Raw genomic sequence first — 20,280 nt, 5'->3', positions numbered from 1 at the left:
CAATTCAAAATGTCAGGAATAGTGTTGAGTTCAAGGCTTTATACAGTTTAATCCTGCCTGCTATCTTTGCAGCCCCTATACAGCAGAGCAAACCTCACCTATTCAGCCGGCCCAATAATCCTCTTTAACAACCCCCCCTTTCAGACACTTAGACAGGTACGAGGCATTGCAGGCTAACAGAAGAAGCCAAACGACCCCCATTCCAAACAGGTGGACCCATTCGTCCGTTTCATTTTGCATGTTTTAAAACAAAAACAAGGCTTTGTTGGGCTACTGTATAAAACTTCGAATTCAACGCTTTTCCTGACATTTTGAATTTAAAAAAGCTTCCTGGATGGGAAGCGAAACATCTTCAAACTTGAAAATCCAGTGGATTGTTTTTTTTTTTAACCTTTTATATCAATAATAATATTTCTTTTTTTTAAACAGATAGTGAGTCCAGCTATTTTAATAAATTCAGCTGGAAAAAACCCCAACAAAAAAAGTTTGCTGAGCTGAGTGCATTATTACTAATGGACAGAAGACAATTTCCAGGACAAGAGATTAATTTCCTGATTAAAAATCTTATATATTTTAATCTTGTTTTTAGTCAGTCGAGCCTCAGAGTTAAGCCCAGTTTAATCATCCAGCATTTTCTGCCCTCCTATGGAAACTGAGCCGACACCGTTAGCTGGTATCACGCCTTAAAAAGCAGGAGGACTTACTGAAGCTGTGATCCATAAAACTTCCACGTTTTTCCTCTTCTTTGCCTCCATGCTGCGATCAAGAGACGTCAGCAGGTCTAATAGTGACTGGATACCAGCTGAGGGAGAGAAAAGGCTGCTTTAGTTCAGCTAGTTACTGATTTACCGCAAAAAGTAACATCATCATATCAAACTGATCATTAAAGGGAATATTCATTTATTTTGAACTGTACTGAAAACTTCTGTTTCATTTCAGAGTTTGTCAGAAACATCCGTCTCACCCATATGAGGAAGTTTTTCTCTCAGCCTGTTACAATAAGCTTTGAGACGTTCACAGCTCTGCTGATTCACTCGTTCCTGCAGCGAACTGTCTCCAAACCTGCAACCAACACAAAACTGCTCCTTTAATCTCACTAATATAATAAACTACAGTAGTTAGGGCTAACAAAAACAATGATACACTGAAAAGTATAAAGACTCAAAGACTGTATCTGGATACAGTAATAATGTGTAATGGTATCGACCCTAAAGACAAATGCTGTTTGCATTTTTTTACTATTGTTAATTTTATATTTTTACGTTAATAGAGTAAAACCTCAGACGACCTTAAAATGTGGGCAAAGACTTTTATACTGCTGTTTTTGTGTTATTTATTTTGTATTTATGTTAATGTTATGTTATGATAATGTTAATTAAAATATTGTTCACACCATTAATTGTTTTTCATTTTTTATCTCCATACAGTGGTGTCAAAAGTACACACATTAGTTACTTAAGTAGAAGTATAGATACTGCAGCTTAAAAACACTCTGGTAAAAGTTGAAGTATCAACTTGACCTCTTTACTCAAGTAAAAGTGAAAAAGTATGTGCTCCAGAAACTACTTAAAGTATAAAAGTATAAAGTAACCTTTAAAAAAAAAAAGCTAGATGCCACTATGTGAACTGAAAGCTCAATTTTTCGACTATTTCTAAAAATTCTTTGAGATAGGGCCAAGGATGAGGGAGGTCTTGTTGCTCTCCGTCTCTCGATACGCTCTTGCCTTTATTGAATTTACAATGTGTAAACCTGTAGATCGGCCATCCTTAAATGGGATTATATTAGTTGCTGTAATTTGAGTTTATATGCACAAAATAATGAGCTGAAATATCCATTGGATGTTCAGGCTGAATACATTCTGTTATAGATTAAACATTCGGACTACAGATGATTTAAATGGAATGAATTTAATGATGACTTAAGAGATAATTTAGAGATAATTATCCTAACAGTTACTTAAGTAGAAGTATAGATACTGCAGTTTAAAAACACTCTGGTAAAAGTAGAAGTATCAACTTGACCTCTTTACTCAAGTAAAAGTGAAAAAGTATGTGCTCCAAAAACTACTTAAAGTATAAAAGTATAAAGTAACCTTTAAAAAAAAAACAGCCAGATGCCACTATATGAGTTGAAAGCTAAATTTTTCGACTATTTTGAAAAATTCTTTGAGATAGGGCCAAGGATGAGGGAGGTCTTGTTGGTCTCTGTCTCCATCTCCCGATACGCTCTCGCCTGTGTCCGACCTTTCAGACATTTTAACATATTTTTCTGAATTCTACATTGCAGCATGACATAGACAATTCACGTTAGCAGTTTGAAGAACATCTGCTGGCTTCTGATGATTTCCTTTAGCTAACCAATGAGTGTTTGCATTATATGACTCATCCAATGACACTAGTTTTCACTAGATGTGGATGGAGCCAATGATCTGCATTGGATGGAGCACATGACGGGAAATAAATATTTATAAATATTAAACCGAAGCCAAGAGTAACGTTGATTTAAAAAAAAGTAAGGAATAGAAAGTACAGATACTTCTGTGAAAATGTAATAAGTAGAAGTAGGAAGAAAAATAAGTAATGGAGTAAAGTATAGATACCTAAAAAGTGTACTTAAGTACAGTAACAAAGTATTTGTACTTCGTTACTTGACACCTCTGTCTTCATAGCATCAAAATGGCATCAAGTATTGATGCCATTTTGATTTTTCTGGGCAAGACTGCTCCTCTGGTTTGTGCTTCCAGGAAGTGGGCGGCGGACCTGAGAGTATCACACCTGGAGGGGCCTCCTATAAATTGGACCAGAGCACATGGCTTGCTCTCTCTCTGCGCTCCATGGACTCCTCTGGCCTCCTGCTCCAGTTTTAGTTTAATTTGATCCATGTACACTTTCACACACCTCATGCACCCCAACATTACATACACCACTGACCTACACTAACACGTTTATTTACTTTAATAAATGGTTAAACCTTCTTTTGCGTGGTCTCCCCATCATTGTTCCTACCCCCTGAGCTAGGGTAGGAACAAAACATAGAGCTTGACATTTTAGTATTGTGGTGCCACTAATATTGGTACACATAATACCTGATCCATCATCATCATTCATCCTGGGTATCTTAAATTTATTTACTGAAATATAATGAGTATAAAAATGAAAAAAGGATTTAGGATGAAAGCTTGTTTTCATTTAAAAGGAATACAATTATATTTTACATCTGTTGAGATGTTTGAATTGATTCTTAGAGCTGGATGCCGCTCTCAGCGAGTTTGTACCTTTCAGCCAGACTCTGATGCTGGTTGATCCCGATGTTAAACAGAACCGGCTCCACTCGGATCAAACAACCCGCTTGTAGTTCCTGAGGTAGTGATCTGAAGGTTTCAGAGGGCAGCGGCACTTCTACGACAAAACTGCCCCTGGATGGAGGAAATATGGGAACCAGAGAGGAGATTTAGCTGGAATTCAGTTCTTTATTTTGCTAATAATTAGATGGAGGAATTAGTTTAGATCAAGGTTTGGTGCACTAAGGTTTAGAGTTAGTGGATTAGGACACAGACTGTGTTAAAAAATGACTGAATTTAATGGGATTTGGAAAATGGTCCTCACTAAACATATCAAAACGAGAATGTGTGTGTTATTGAAGGATCTCACCATGATCCACTGAGCGTCGGCAGCAGGTCGTCTATCTGCTCTGATTTGGCCTCAGTGATGGTGAACGCCATGCCGCCGAGGTCAGCCACGCCCACCTCCATGTCCTCCAACATCCCCACCTCCTCGCCTGAAGCAACCACACAGGATGTGAATTATTCACACCAAACAGGAGAGAAGTAACGTCTGAAAGCGTGACCCCCGTCTCCCCCCCACAGCATCCACACCATAGGTGCTCAGCAGGCCTTCAAACTGCACCAGGATTCCCACAGAGTGGAGCTGCTGCAGGAACTCTGGATCCTCCAGACCTCCGAAAAGCTTCAGCATGAAACCACAAACCACCGCTGACAGCTGCATAAAACAGGGAAATAAAGGATTAACATTTATACGCCAACTTTGATTTAGATTTTTATTCTTGCAGGCAAAGACTCTTCAGAGACTGAATGTTTTCAAACAATTTCAAGACATGAAATTATCTTAATTTAGTAAATTAAATACTATATAAATTATCTCTGATGTAGTTATTTTTCTATAAACTTCTGAAGCTATCCTTTATAAATTCAAAATCCTTATTTTCTATAACTTATTTCTTTAGATTAAGTTTTAAAGGGATATTTATGTGCAAATAAGGCAAAGTAAAATCTAACTATGTAAAAAATATAAAAATAAAACCTACAGAATTTATTATATAAAGTAGAAAATAAGTATCAAAGAAAAGCTATTAATCCTATTTGCGAATAAAATAAATTAATATAAAACATAATTTGAAAGAAATAAACAATGACAATTATTTTTCAAGAAAAGTTTTTAACCCCCCCAAAAACGTAGAAATGAATATCCTCACCCCCTGACTGAAGACGGCGTGGCGCCGCTGCACAATTAACGTGGGACCCTGAGCGACAGTCGCAGCCACTGCCCCCTGCAGGACAACAAAGGTCATGGCAGCTCGCGCCTTCGATACTGCCTCCCTTACACAGTCTCTAAGAGTGACCACCAGGGGGAGCAGCTGCTCCTGCCAAGAACCCACAGAGGAGGAGGAGAAGGAGGAAGGAGAGGCTGGAGGGAAAGAAGAGAGAAAAATCCAGGATGTTTATCGGTGAGATTACAGGAAAAAGGGAAACCTGACATCTAATTTGATCTTCATTATGACTCCTCTTATCTATTATGTATCTAATGTTTTCGTTATTTTCTCCTATTGTTAAAAGAATTTTGAAAAGGAGCTAAAAAACAAAATATAACTATAAAAAATAACTGAACAGAGAAACTATGAAAAATGGAAACCAGAACTTAAAGTCGTAGGGAAGCGGTTGTTACAACTGTTGCATTTGCAGATTCTCCCGAGTGGTGTACGACTTTACACGAGTGAATAAAGTGAATGTGATTGGTCGTTTATCAAGAGGGCGGGATTGTTGCATCTTGCAAACCAGTTAGCAACTTAGTGCTAGTAGGTTCCCAATGGGAAATTACATTGGGACCAATTAGTATTTAGCAACGACACTGTCAAGGAACGCTATGGACAGAGGAAACATGTAAGAGGAGGAGAGTTTAGTGTCGGAGGTCGTGGATGAGTCTCCTCCGTCATACATCTTTTATTTAGAGGAGGAAAGCGGGGACGAAGATGTTGTGGAAGAGGACGCCAGGGCGGCAGAAGCTTGGTTTGGTGTAGAAGGCTTCAAGCCGTACATGTTTGAGCTCTTGCCTCGCAACGCTGCCAGTTCTGTTAGCTCTACGCCTGCTGAAGACACAGACGTCCATCCCCGTGAACACTGGGACGGAACTCAATGGGAAAGGAAAGGATCCTGATGTCTTATTTCAATCGTTGCGTATATTAGCTGCAACATATGAATCAAGATGCTATGACCAAAAACATTTGATTGACAGATGACCGTTGATATATGATTGGACGAATTTAGGTGTTCAGGATGATGTATAACTTAACTGGCCATAAGATAACAAAACACAGATTTTAAGACAGGATTTTGTTTTTCTTTAAATAGAAATGTTTAAAATTTTGGTACAATATTGTCTGATGAAGAGTACATTTATATATGTTTTAGCCAGAATGATTTGACATTTAAATATGACTTCCCTACGACTTTAAACCTTCCAATGTTTTGTAATAGAGGTAAATGTTTGTCCAGTATTGAGATAAAAATGATCAATCTGATCTTCTTTAGAGAACTTGTTGTTTATTTCCGTCCCACCTGCATTCTGAGACTTTGTGTCCCCCGCAGTTTCCTGTGACTCTGGAGACGATTGTTCTCGTAGAAGGCGCTCTCGTCCCTGCAGCCGCTCCACCATGGCTATGATGCAGTCCAGACACTTCCCGACGTTCGCCCACGTCCTGTCCTACACAAACACACACGTTTAGACAAACCGTCGCACCAAAAGCAGAGCAACTAGAGGTCACACCCCCCCTCCAACTTGCCCACTCCTCCTGGCTGTACTCCTCTCCATCCTGCAGCCGAGGCGACAGCCCCCCCTCCTGGTCAGAGTGGGAGACCTCACAGACCAATCCATTGGTGTGAACATGGCTGCCTCCGTCTTTAGAGGCGGATCGGTTGTTGATGTCCAGCAGGGCGCTTCTCACCAGCTCGTCTTGTAGGGCGTGAATAAACATCGTGGTCTGAAGGGAAACATCCGTTGGAGCTTTGCGTCTAAAAACATTTGTGTTTGCTGTGTTATTCTTACCTGCTCTTTAAGGCTTTCCAGGACCTCCTGCAGTCGACCCAGATGGACCTCCACAGAGACGGAGAGCAGCTCCTCGGCGAGGCCGAAGATCAGAGGCTGCAGCTGGGCAATGCTGACCAGCAGCTCCCTGGCTCTGCAGCTCTGCTCTCTGGAGTACGACACAGAGCTGCAGAGGAACCAAGAGTTACTAGAGGAGCTGAGTCAAACCTCCACCTCTGCTGCTTTTACACTCATTTTCCCCCAATGACTGATCATTTCTAGGAGAAACTGAAAGTGCTGCAAATCGTGGAAACAGAAAAACCTAAAAGTGAGTTCAGAATCTGATCCTGTTTTTTTAGTAGCACTAGGTAACATTTTCATCCTCATATATCCTCTGCTACGTCCCTGTCATTGTAATCAGTTATGCCTAATATAGGAGACCTTTGAACACACTGTCTGCAGCATCGCATACAGCTTCTCCTTGTACCTAATATTTAAGCCCAATCTAGGTGGGTGTCTGTGGCACAGACCCCAAGCTTACAGCATCAAACAGCATGTGGATGTAAAAAACAGTTGATTTCATCTTAATATTGGAGAAACCAAACTACCTCTCCACAGACGCATGGCCCAACACAGAAGAGCGACCTCCTCTGGACAAGAATCTGTCCATCTACATCTTATGGACAAAGGACATTCTTTTAAGAAACAAAATGTTCACATTTTGGATTAATAAAATAGAGGGTTTGAGAGGGCCGTGAAGGAAGCCATCTTTGTTTAAAAAAAAACAACCTAAAACAGAGGGGGTGGACTCAGATTTTATCTTTCAAAAACCTACAATGCAGCACTATTGTCATTCCCTTCCATTATCACTGCAGCTCGAGCCCCTGTATAGGAGAGCGGAGCACCTCGTCTATCCAGCCAGGCCAATAATTCCCTTTAATGACTGACCTTTCACACACTTAGATGGGTATACAGCATTGGAGGCTAACAAAAGAAGCCAAACGACCCCCATTCCAAAGGGGTGGACCCGTTTGTCTGTTGCAATTAGCATGTTTTCAAAACAAAAACAAGGCTTTATTAGGCTACTGTACAAAACCTCAAACTAAACCCTCTTTCTGACATTTTGAATTGAAAAAGCCTTCTGGATGGATGCGAAAACTCTTCAAACTTGGAAATAAAGTCCAGTGGATTGGTTTTTCAAGCTGATCTATAACTAACTGACCTGCATAAGATAATGATTTTTTTTAAACAGAAGTTTTCTACATTTTGGGACAATATAGTCTGATAAAGAGTACATTTATATATATGTTTAAGCCAGAATGATTTGAAATTTACATATGATCTCCCTAAGACTTTTATCTTAGGGATAAAAGATGTTCCGCTTTCACTACCTTACTAAGTTCAAGTATTTAAAGATGTCTAAGATGTCTCCATCAGATTCTATCTGTTTTTCTTGGCAGGCCAGTGCAAACTCAGCTCCGTTTACATGGACACCATCTTTAAACATCTACGTCTTGCTGAAGCTCCTCAGTAAGACGTAGGTCTTGACTTTGACTAGGCCATTCTACCACATGACCGTGTTTCAATTAAATGAACAATTCCATGTAGTTCTGGATGTATTTCTAGGCTAATCGGGCTCCATCCTTCTCCCCGTCCATTCTGAGCAACCAAATAAAGGCTTCCCCAAAGCATGATGCTGCCATCACCATTTACAGGATTCCTACAGCATAAAGCAAGTTAATTTTTGTTTTTTTAATGCCACTTGAAATAAAAATTTAAGACCAAATTCACAAGAAACACAAGAAAAACCTGCTTGCGACAACTTAACCCAAAGGTTTATTAGAACATAAACCACTGCACTAATGTTTCCAATGTTGAAAAGCTTCCCATACAGGAAGAAAGCTAAAAACACACAAATGACAGATATATTTGAACAATTATTTAACTGAATTCACAAACTTTGTTTTAGCAGGGAGCAAAACAAATCAGTTTTAAAGCCCCAACATAACCAGTGCTAAGTCTTTTTTGCAGCTATTTTTCTTTGTATGGTTTTCTTAGTATGTTTGATTTGGTGATAAGTGGAGGCGTTGCAGAGACAAGGGTGGAACTAAACTAGGGCTGCAACAACGAATCGATAAAATCGATAAAAATCGACTTTTAAAAGCGTTGGCAACGAATTTAATCATCGATTAGTTGTGTCGCGCGATTAATGCGTCATCCGCCGCCGCCGTCATCCCGGGGAAGAAAAAAAAATATGGCGGAGCGAGTCAGCGCCGCAGTTGCAGTGTTGCCAACTCAGCGACTTTTCAGACCCCTCCAGCGACTATTTTTTTAAAAAGCTACTAGCGACAAATCTGGCGACTTTTTACGGTGTCACTGGCGGCTTTTGGAGACTCTTACGTGAAAGCATGTATCGTTCCTACTCTTCTCCTACAGCGGCAGCTGCTGCCGTGGGGCGCCTCCCCCATCCCAACGCCTTTCTCCCTCTCCCACAGGAATCCCTCTCAGCGCTGCAGTCAGAGCCGCAGGATTTTAGTGAGGAGTTTACCCTCAGCGTCCAGACTGCAAATGAAGCGCGCATGCCCCGGGATTGACGGCGCAAATTGATCACAATAATTAAAATAGCCTGCGCTTTGTAAAGTGAAAAAAGTCGTAACATGCAACTTTTGTAAAAACAAATGAACATGGCACGGAAGCACCACTGTTATGACGCAGCACCTGAAAAGAAAACACGTTGGAGCCTTCAATGGCAGTGAGGAGAGCTGATCAGCAGGATGAGTAACCATGTTTTTTTCATTTTGAAGTGGGGAAACGTAAGTTAGTTTCTCAGGTAGCTCATCTGATGCTTTCCTTAGCTTGTTAGTAGGTTACAGACAGTGATAAGGTTGGCTTCTTATTTTACTTTTAATTTCATTTGAATTAGCTTAAGCAGCGTTTATATTTTCTTTATAAATAAATTAACTTGCAAATTATGAGGGCAAGGCTTTTAAAGTTTGAATCTTCTGGCAAAGATAAAGTAAAGAAGATCCTGCAATTTATGGAAGTAAAGCAGAATAAAATCCAGCAAGATCAGTAATATGTCAATTAATTATTTGCCACATTCCTATGTAAATATCTGTCGTTGGAGGATGTGTTTTTTAGCACCACTAGTTCTCTCATTTTTATTCCAAATACAATTTATAATTTGAATCACAGGGCTATTTTTATCTCTATGGTTCAGTATTTTCTCAAGTAGCAACTTTAACTGCTATACTTTCCTGTCTTAAAAGGCAGAACTCTTCTAGTCTAAAAAAACTATTTTGTTGAAATGGGGGGGCCTATTGTTTGAACCCCTTAGGGGCTTTAAAAACAGAAATGTCTTTTTTTGCACTTTATGAAACAAAGTAGCCTATATTTTGTGGATGTACAGCTACATTTCTCATGTAAGTTTGCGTAGTTTTAACACAAACATTTATTTTTCATATTGCACCAGTACAGTTAATGAGAAACCTGTACTTGTGTGCTTGTTTGTTCTGTCTAAAATGTTTATTTTGGAATGAAGAGGTTAATATAAAAAAAATATTTTGTGTCCGATTCATCGATTAATCGAAAAAATAATCGGCCGATTCATCGATTTTCAAAATAATCGTTAGTTGCAGCCCTAAACTAAACTGAGAAATACCGGCTGTTTCTCTGTATCTCCATTTTGAGGCTTTGTGTTTCGTGCTTCGCATGTGCGACTCCACTGCCTTAATTCCCATCGTTCTGAGCTTGAATGACTTCTTGTATAAAATCCTCTGAGCCTCATGTATGTTCCCTGGTTTTAGCCACGGAGAAAACTCTTGGCTGGAGACAATTTTCGTTACATTTACACTTGCTCATATTTTCCAGACAAAAAGTTAATGGCGCATCTCCCAAATGTCCCGGCCGCAACAACGCTTTTATTGGTTCCGCTAACGGGACGGAACCAATAATGGCAAGCCTTTATTTTTTTAAATAAAAAATAAAAGGTTTAATGTTTTATTTAGATTACAAAAAATAAATCATAATAAAAATAATCCTATTTATGATGTTTTAGAAATTAAGACCTACGAAAGACTGATTTAAGACATTTTAATACCAATTAAGGCCTTAGTTTTATGTTGAAGAATTCAATGCCTTTTAAGACTTTTTAAGGACCAGCAGGAACCCTGTATTAAGAGACACCAGAGTAGAGGGTGGAAATGAAACTGAAAACTACCTAAAGTGTTCCTCCCCCCTCCCCATTATGCTCTAAATTGAGTTGGTCTGTCCCATCTGTTTATCTTAGCGGAGTGAGGGTGTGAATACTTTCTTAAATAGGTGCAGGAATGCATCTGAGCAGCAGAGGTCACCTGTGTTTGTGGCCTGTGTGTTTGCTGATCAGCCTCTTCAGTCCTCCATGTTTGAAAGCCTGGTGGTGATCGGCCGGCGCTCCGAAGGTGATGACCTCGTACCAAACGCCTGGACACAGCGGAGAGGTGTCACGAAGCACAGCAAGGAAACAGCGCTAAAAAGAGGAAGGAGGAGAGGCTCTGGGTGTCACCTGAGCTGTCAGGGCCGGTCACCTCCATCCTCTGGGAGTGCAGGTTGGTGGGGATAAACTGGAGGTGTCTGTCAGACTTGCTGCTGCTCGCCTTAAAGCAGGACGAAGCTGTATGGAAGAGAAAAACATCTGGACTAAGACTTCTGCACGGGCCTGGCTGCGTTCGTCACTCATTAAATCTTACTTGAGAGTTTGTCGAGCTCTGTCTGTGTTTGCTGATAGCAGCTGATCAGCTGGTTGCAGTGAGCGATGATGTCATGGCGGAGGCCGTCCCAATGAGGCGACAGGTCACTCAGCTCCTTCACTTCCAGGACTCTGATCAAAACAACAAGCGGTGCTCAGCTTTATCTCTACCAGGTGCTAACAGAAAGGTTCACCTGTAGAAACCTCACTGTGTTACGATTCTACTTTCCAATTCCCAAAAACTTGAAAAACAATCTACCGGACTTTGTTTCCAAGTTGTTTCCAGGAAGCTTTTTCAATTCAAAATGTCAGAATAAGCGTTGGGGTCGAGGCGCTATAGAGCGGACCAAAAACAAAGCCTAGTTTTGGCTTAGAAAACATGCAAATTAAACCGGACAAAGGGGTCCACCCCCTTGTAATGGGGGTCGTTTGGCTTCTTTTGTTAGCCTGAAATGACCCATACCTGTCTATGTTTCTGAAAGGGTTGTCATTAAAGGGAATTGTTGGCCTGGCTGAATAGGCGAGGTCTTCTGTTCTGTAAAGGGGTTGGGGTTACAATGATAGCAGGAAGAAAACAACTCAATTGCTGCATTCTAGGTTTTTGAAAGCCACCTCTGTTTAAGGTTGGTTTATTTTTAACAAAGTTGGCTTCCTTCGCGCCCATCTCAAACCACCTATTTTCTTTATCCAAAATGTGAACATTCTGGTCCCCAAAAGAATGTCCACAAGGTGTAGGTGTACTGCAGAGTCTTGTCCAGAGGAGGTCGCTCTTCTGTGTTGGGCCATGCGTCTGTAGAGAGGTTGACTGGTTTCTCCAATATAAAGCTCACAGCATTCCTTACTGCATTGAACAGGATACACCACTATGCTCATATTTGGTCTGAGGGTTTTGTCCTTAGGATGCCCTAGTCTCTGTTTAAGGGTTTTGTTTGGTCTGAAATGTACTAGGATATTGCATTTGTAGAGAAAATCCTCTTGAGTTTTTCAGACACTCCAGCAATATATGCGATGGCGATGTTTTTGAGAAAAAAAACAACCTTAAACAGAGGGGGTGGACTCAGATTTCAGTTTTCAAAAACCTACAATGTAGTAACTGAGTTGATTCCCTTCCGCTATCATCGTACCCCCAACCCCTTTACAGAGGAACAGAAGACCTCATTTATTCAGCCAGGCCAACAATTCCTTTAATGACAGCGCTTTCAGAGACATATACAGGCATGGGGCATTGCAGGCTCATAGAAGAAGCCAAATGACCCCCATTAGAAGGGGTAGACCCGTTCGTCTGTTTCAATTTGCATGTTTTCTAAAGGCTTTGTTGGGCTACTGTGTAAAACCTCGAACTTAACGCTATTTCTGACATTTTGAATGGAAAAAGCTTCCAGGATGGGAACCAAAACAACTTCAAACTTAGAAAGTGGATTGTTTTTAAAAAATTTTTGGAATGACTATGACCTGGATGACTGAGAATCTTCACCAGCATCTACTTTCCAACATTATTGACTTTCCACATCTACTAGCTATCGACAACCGACCACATGGTCACAGAAAGACACCATGCTGCTGTATCAAAAACAGTCAGAGAGACATGTGAGGGAGCTGCAGTGAGACAACGGTGACGTTTATCTAGACAGGGGCCAGTATCCAAGTAGGACTAGCCCTGGCCCATTTATAGGCACAGTACTGAAAACATACTATATAAAATGTAAATATAATTCGGTTGATTGAAGCTGAACTAAGTTTATTTTCCTTTTCTTTGACCAGGTAGACAATATGCCAATGGAATAAAATGATTTATGTTTAAAATAGGAAACAAAAACCCCAGGAACTTATCTCATATAGTGCATATAATGCATATTATGTATTTCATTTCTACAATCAAAAATACTCCTGGCAGATCATCAGAATTACCTTCTCAAATTAAGGCCGAATACAATTAGATTAAGAAAATCTCACCTTTTTTGTAATACTAAATACATGCATTTAGATGATATACGCTGACAGAAGAGTCCTTAATTTGAGATTTCTCCTAGGGACTAGGGCTGAAACAATTAACTGAATTAATCGATTTTTGAAATAATTGTCAACTAATTCAGTAATCAATTAATAGTTAACTTGAGTGTAGAGACTCTAAAACATGCATTTAGCTGACAGAGCGACCCACTTAGAGCAGTAATTATACCAAAATTGTAAAAATATTTTGCACTTTGGATAGAAAATATTTTTGTCTGTCAATATGCTCTATCCAGAACTCCTCAAGTGGAAAACTTTTAGTTTCACCTGGTTTAATTGTGTAGAACATCTTCTTTAAAGAACCTTTGACTCTCCGATTATTAATTTATTAAATCGAAAACATTCGATTTGCAAAATAATTGTTAGTTGCAGCGCTACTTTGGACCAATTCTAATATTTCACCATTACAATGAACTTTAACAATTATTTAGAAATTGCAGTCAGCTTTAAGCTTCAGTCAGACCAAGATAGGATCATAGTTTTCACCTCTTAGATAAGGAGTCTTTAATCGTGGCTTTAAGCGTAACTCATTCTGCTAAACACTGATCTCTCACCCTGTTTGTTCCTGGTAAATTTAGTCTAGAACCGCCACTGGTCACATTATATCTAACACAGGGTTTATACAGGAATGACTAACTCTAATTTAATGCTTTTTAATGCTCTTAGAAATCATTTTAATGCCATCAACAAATACCCATGACAGCCATGAAGTTTTATAATTTTCTAGCCGCTTTTGTTGAAATTAGCATTTTCCTATTATCTCAATTTTTCTCCACCTTGAGCTTCTTTTCTTCTTCTTTCCGAGCAAATAAATTGTGGTATGATATATTTGACAAAATTGTTTTTATAAACGGATTTGTTTAATTTTAAATAAAACATTTTAAATGCCACGATAACCACATTTAATGAATTTAATGCCAATTAAGGCCTTCATTTAGAAAATAATAATTAAAAGTAATGACCATGTAACAAGAGAAAGACACTACATTTCTCTCTTCAGCCCTTTAGGTTGTGGCAATGATCTATAAGCGGGTTTGCTGCCGCACAGAAGCACAGCGAGAGTTTGAGCTCGCATGCAGATCTACGTATGATAGCAGAGGTAAGAAGTTTTCCACAGTAAAGTCCTGCAACAATAAACTCTGCACATTAAGATTTCAAAGTAATAAACAAAGTGAAGCCCTGGAGTAAATAATCTACATGCTTCTCATAAGTAGAAAGGAAAAACAAAATTAAATCCCAATTATTGACTGAAAAATATCACTTTTTTTTTCAAATGCTGGTGCAATCTTTTCATTTTAGAAAATATAAACAATTAGGACCGTTTCTCATATATCTTGGCTTTCTTTCTCACATAAAGATCTTCGTTTTCTCTCACATTCATTACACGGATATCATTAAGCCATAAGATGAACTCAAAATAAAGTCAGAGAGCATATAAATAAGTTGCTTTCAGAGCTGGTTTACCTACCTGTCTGTGTGCTCCTTAATGAGCGAGCTCAGTAGCTGTTTGGGTAAAGAGAAGGACAGCGGCGTTTCTGACATCTGTTCCCGGACCAGCAGCCACCTGTGGTCCTCCGTCTGAAACCTGTACACCTTACACACCTGCGAGCACAGGGCTGCACACGGATACAGATGTTACGGTTAGAGTGAGGGAGGAGGACATGGAAACATGAGCTCAGACTCAGTCTCACCGGCTCTCATCATCGGACTGTGTTCTTTGTCCTGGACGGAGCCGTGCAGAGCGTCGCACAACACTGAGCTCTGAGGCAAGAAGAAGACAGAATCATGAAGAAAAATACTCCTACGTCTAATTATTCTCAAATTATCTTACTGTCCTCTATATACACTAACATGTACAATGACCCATGACTCTGTTACCAAAATAAGACCACAAAAAATGCCAGAGGAAACTGTACAGCAGTGTGAAAATGACATCGGTGCACCCACAAGCACTGAGAGAAAAAAAAAAAACATTCATCTTCCTTCACCCTGTTTTCCAAAGCGTGCTCCTCCGTCTCTTCCTCCACCTGCAGACGGGACACCCTCACCTCCCCGACCTCGTTCCCTCCGTCCATCGTCCTGAGGCACACAGAGAGAAAAGGAGCTGAAGGAGGCGGTGATGCGACACAGAGCAAGAAGCTGGTTAATGTGAGACGCTTTCTAAAAGAAAAAAACTTTCACTTCCTGCCGGCAGTTCTCTGAGACGATCATTCAGATTCACGTTTTCTAACTAGATTCTGAAGCTAAACCAGAAAAGTCCTCAGTTACCGGAGGGTATGAAGAAATAGCAGAACTGAGATGAAAAGGACAAAAAGAAATATATATAAAAAAAATGTAAATAGATGAGAATTAACAGCAAAGTGTATCAAATCTAAGGTTGAAATACAGAAATAAACTATAGACAAAAGGATGGTGACATAAAAAGAGAGACAATAAAGCAAATAATAATCTAAATATAAATAAAAAACTTGAGATTAGATTAAGTTTATGCAAATGATGTTACTTATTCTATTAAATCAATGGAAAATTCACTAATTCCAAGAAAAAAACTGACTACCTTAGATTTCAGCTTTGCAGTTTGATCCTTAATAAAAGAAAACTTAACATAAGAGAGAGGAAAGTTAAGTGGTAAGAAGAAAACAGAGAGTGGAAACCAAGAAGGAGAAAGTATATAACGAGGTAGGTGAAACTAAACTGTAAAAAGGCAAGAAAACATTGAGGTCATTTTCTCAGAGATAAAAGTCAAAGTAAAAACAAGATAACGTGCAGATCAGAGGCATGAGGGCCGAGCCAGCCCGGTCTTCCTGTCTGACATGTCATAGCAACACCACGGTTCTAGTTGCAACATCAACACAACCACCAAGCCTCAGCCACACCAGAAACACAGCCCCCTCATCATACTGGGTCCAACAGCTGTTTGTAAACAGGAAGCTGCGACTCCATGGCCACGTATCCCAGGGCGAGTGATGGTGGATGCTAGGGCTGGTCAGTTCATTGATGCAATCCATTTGAGAAATCAATTTATTAAATCAATTCATCCAATTTTTGTTTATGAAGATATATTTTTTGAAAAATCTAATTTTTTTAAAGTGAAGACCCCCTGGCCTTCCACCGCTCAGGTTGACATCAGCTTAAATAGCTCTCTATGTAAAACCACCAACTAAAAAACATTTAGTTTGTACATTTTCATTGTTTTTTTCTTTAACGGAAAGTAGCCAGACTGATCTGCAAGTGAAACCTTGAAAGCTCGCGAGATGAGGATGGTCTCACAAGGATTTTTCACCGCTTGAATTTTCATACCCTTTAAATTAAAGGTACAGTGGAAGATGTTCTTTTTCCGGGTGGATCATCAAAATAAGTGGTCCTCCTAATTTGCCATCATTCTGGTTTACGTAAGGCCGTCCTACATGCTCGTCCCCATTTTCGTGAGTCTTAACCTGACTCCGCCAGATGGATTTGCTCCACATATCCATCTGGAAACCTTACGTTGTAGTAATTTTGGGAAGGGGCGAAAATACTGGTTAGCTGATTGGCCTATGTTGGTGATAGACGGGCCAAATAAACCAATCAGATCAACGAAGCATATGACGTACTAACAGAGCGACGACGAAGAGGAGCCAATTGATAGATCAAACTCTTGCCGAAACCAGTCGGGAGAAGAGCAAAAACATCTTTTCCTGTGAGAAAAGCCTCCAGAGCAGTGTTTTGCTCTTCTTTCAGTGAAGAAATACTCTGTAATTCCGATAAAACTTGCTCGATAGCCACGCTAACGCTAGTTTCATCGGCTGAAGCCGCCATGTTCTTTAGACTGAACTGTCGCGCTTCTCGTTGCGTCACACCTCAACCCGCCTCAAAGCCAACGCTGATTGGACGTTTGTTTGGTGAACGGCTCCAAATTTTCTTTAACCGAAAGTAGCCAGACTGATCTGCGATTTAAACCTTGAAAGCTTGCGAGATCAGGATGGTCTCACGAGGCTAGGTGAGTCTGACATAGTGGAAAAATAGCATATCTTTTAAACAAACGGCAGCTTTTAAACAAAGCGTGCACGACCAGAAATGGGCTCATGCATGCGATCACACATGTTTATTAGGCGTTTCCTCTCGGGAGCGGGTACAGGGATATGGATGTGCTTTTTTTTTTAAAGTGGAGAGGGCAGGTCTTTTCAAAAGTTCGCAGAATTCCTCCACTATACCTTTGAGGTCATCTCCCAGATGCTATCAGAATTAGTTTTTGAAAGCTTTTGTCATTTTTATAAAGAAATTTACTGAAAAAAAAGATAATTCAGATTTGGTAGGAAATAAATCATAAAGTTCTTTTTTTTTATCCATATCGCCCTGCTTTTTTGAATGCTTAAAGGGGTCAGTAGGATCAGAGAAGTGCCCTATGAGTTCTGATCATTCAGAGTTTCGAGTTAATGCAGTCTGATGCATCAACCAGACATCACCTGCCTACAGCTGATAACAACCTCTCTCCTCAAGGCTCCTTGGATTTGAAACTGCCTCCATCCAATCCACAGTCGGCATGACGACCACAAACTGGACTACTTGCTCTCAACTCTTGTGTCAGTCAGATGATGAATGTTTGGGTTAAACCAGCCTAACCTCTATTGGGGTCCAAAAAGACTTTCTAAATCCTAGATTACCTGAACACAGTAGAGGATGACTGAGAGTATAAACAGATTATATAAACAAGAGAGAAAATATAGAGTGTAACTGGATTAACAAGCCTGTCAGAGTAAATTATTCATTGAACAGGCAGTCTAATGGATCTGTCTTAGTGTTTTAAACCCATTAGAGGCCACAGAAAATGCAGATATGAGCTGATCAGTCCTCATTAGAGAAGAATATTCATTACAAATATACCACCATCACACTTTCAATGTATGTGATATCACAGGTCCCCAGCCTGCCTGCCGATAAAGAAACTAACATACATCATTGTTCACGTTTAACCAGAAGATAAAGATTTTTCTATGTTTTATATTTCTAACAGCTGTAAAGTGGATGACTGTCCTCATATCTGCCTCTAATCTTTATTGGACGCTGCTGCGGCTGATGTGCTTAGAAGTATTGGAACTGTAGATTCTTTTAATCTACAGGAAAACAAAGAACAGCAGATCTTTAGGTTATTGACCTGCTGGTTACCAATCAGTGCAGATTAAAGGAAACCAGCTGGACGACTGATCTAAAAGCTCTCTGTGAGAGCAGACAAGTTTGCTCCATGAGAGCAAAATGTGGATTTATAGCATGACATTTACCAGGAATAACTCCACTGACTGATTCTCTTAGTGCAGCACTAACCATCCTCACTAGACTGCATGTTGACCAAACCAGAACAGCCCCTCTGGATGCTGGTTTTGGACAGATTAATAGCTCACAAATCCTACTTTGTCTGACAATGTTCTCACTGCAACCAGGCTATAAATATTAAACGCTTTAGAAGAAGTGAGAAAGTGACACAACTACCAAAAACCGTTAAGAACGTTTGAAACCATAATGAGGATGAAATGAAACTGGAAAAATATCATTAATCACAACCTTAATGAAAAAAAAAACAAAAGCCAAACCAGGCTGGATGTGTAGCGAGCAAAGTCTCTGCAAACCTGCACTGAGGCATGTGTTAGTATCCAGATGCGGCTGAACGCAGCGCGCTGGGACAAAGACGCCTTCTGAGCTCCGAAGTTCGCCTCCACTCTCTGTCCCTCATAACGGTACGAGTCCCCACTCCTCTGGAGTCTCGCTGAAGGTGTGATAACTAAACAGGAAACTCTCTCAGGAGGCGGAGGAACACGCTGCCCCATCTCATTTCCTCTTCTGAGTAAAGGTATCCAAGCAACAGCCAATCAGGAGGCAAGAAACCGGACCCTTTATAAAGCCTTTATAAAAAGAACCTCATTGTCTACAGAGGGTTTTTTAACACATATGAGAGCAGGGATGTGGAACACTGGCTCTCAGATGTGACATTACATTTCTCTAAATAGTTCAGATACTTCATTTACATCTGGGCTGCTAAAAAAAGATGAATTTGGAACATCAGTGGAGGTGTTTTAACAAGTTTAAATATAGTTTGTGATGCTTTAAACAAAAGAGATTTTACCTGAGCTTTAGGGAGCTGTGAGGCTCCTTGGACCTGAGAAGATCTCTGATGGAGAAGGATGTGAAGGCCAGGCAGCTTCTCTACCAGAGACAGAGAGGGGAACAACGTTTTATAACATTAACTGTTAAAAATGCACAGCTTACAATCCCAAACCTTAAACTTCTTTAGCTCAATACTGTGATCAGACTTATGCACTGCAAAACAATCTAAATATGAGTAAAGATGTCTTAAAATACCCTTAATTTAAATATGTAAATAAGATGATCTGGCACTGGAATTAGCATTTTCTTACCCATTAAAATAGATACTTGGACTTTTTACCCTTATAAATAGATATTTAGATATCATGCACTTGAAATAAGAGACTGCAGTTGGTTCTTTTTCTTATTATTAATGTAAACTGTCTAAGTCAATTGGATAAGGATCTAATTTAACTGCTCAATTCAAGAAATACTTCACTTATTTTAAGAAAATAATTTATTCAAATTTTCCGTAGCGTGTGTATCTGACTTTCATTCAGCGATATAGGAAGATATGATCTCATAGGGAGAAAATACTACAGCACCATGTTTGATTAGCAGGCTGCCCGTCCTCCTCCCACATGAACCACTGACACTGTGAGGCAACAGTCGCTTCAACATTGCAGCAACGACCCAGTAGCAACATAATTTAAAGGTCACCACTACAGCTTTTTTCGTTTGTTGATTTTGTAAGAAATAAAACATCAACAGGACGTCTGGAGTGGCTCAGAAAAGGAGCACTAATTTTAAAGAGAAAAAAATGGTTTCAAATTTTGACAGCCATGTTTAACAGTCATGTTTTCAAAAATCGGCTTAATCGGCTTCTCTGAATTCTCCTTAGGAGTGTGTGTGTGAATGGTTTGTCCTGTTTGTATCTGTGTTGCCCTATGCTGGACTAGTGACCTGTCCAGGGTGAACCCCGCCTCTCACCCATTGACAGCTGGAGACCCCACTTGGGATAAGCGTGATAGAAAATGGAAAGGACGGGCCCAGATTAAACAAATATTCACTTCTGGTAACATTGACAAGAATAGGAGTTTGCAGTCATGATAGACAGAGGTCAGGTGTTAGTAGCAAGGTTACAGAGCTGAGAGCAGGGTTCCTACAGC

At 39.9% G+C, this 20,280-nt stretch overlaps 1 protein-coding gene across 6 annotated transcripts in view; it reads right to left on the bottom strand.

Annotated features, from left to right (window-relative positions):
* The window catches only part of LOC119798706 (type II inositol 3,4-bisphosphate 4-phosphatase-like), a 47,279-nt gene that overhangs the window by 4,559 nt on the left and 22,440 nt on the right, over positions 1 to 20,280 (bottom strand). For 5 of the 6 annotated variants that reach the window (XR_005282755.1, XR_005282754.1, XR_005282756.1 and 2 more), the window contains 16 exons: positions 19,152 to 19,231; positions 15,043 to 15,133; positions 14,746 to 14,815; positions 14,523 to 14,670; positions 11,046 to 11,176; positions 10,862 to 10,969; positions 10,671 to 10,779; positions 6,340 to 6,505; positions 6,077 to 6,274; positions 5,853 to 5,997; positions 4,493 to 4,704; positions 3,876 to 3,999; positions 3,652 to 3,778; positions 3,276 to 3,416; positions 965 to 1,062; positions 705 to 802 (listed from right to left, as the gene is read on the bottom strand). Coding sequence is in view for 2 of the 6 variants with exons in the window: in XM_038308272.1 (XP_038164200.1) it covers positions 705 to 802; positions 965 to 1,062; positions 3,276 to 3,416; positions 3,652 to 3,778; positions 3,876 to 3,999; positions 4,493 to 4,704; positions 5,853 to 5,997; positions 6,077 to 6,274; positions 6,340 to 6,505; positions 10,671 to 10,779; positions 10,862 to 10,969; positions 11,046 to 11,176; positions 14,523 to 14,670; positions 14,746 to 14,815; positions 15,043 to 15,133; positions 19,152 to 19,231 (2,046 nt within the window). In the remaining 4 variants the exon portion in view is untranslated. Of the gene's footprint in view, positions 1 to 704; positions 803 to 964; positions 1,063 to 3,275; positions 3,417 to 3,651; positions 3,779 to 3,875; positions 4,000 to 4,492; positions 4,705 to 5,852; positions 5,998 to 6,076; positions 6,275 to 6,339; positions 6,506 to 10,670; positions 10,780 to 10,861; positions 10,970 to 11,045; positions 11,177 to 14,522; positions 14,671 to 14,745; positions 14,816 to 15,042; positions 15,134 to 18,657; positions 18,810 to 19,151; positions 19,232 to 20,280 lie in introns of those variants that run through there. The other variant, XR_005282757.1, reaches the window with a different exon arrangement.

The sequence above is a fragment of the Cyprinodon tularosa genome, unplaced genomic scaffold (genome assembly GCF_016077235.1).
Source record: "Cyprinodon tularosa strain WSP-4 unplaced genomic scaffold, ASM1607723v1 ctg633, whole genome shotgun sequence".
In the NCBI taxonomy this organism is placed as follows: domain Eukaryota; kingdom Metazoa; phylum Chordata; class Actinopteri; order Cyprinodontiformes; family Cyprinodontidae; genus Cyprinodon; species Cyprinodon tularosa.
The sequence above is the reverse complement of the archived record's forward strand: the minus strand, read 5'-3'. Positions and strand labels throughout refer to the sequence as shown.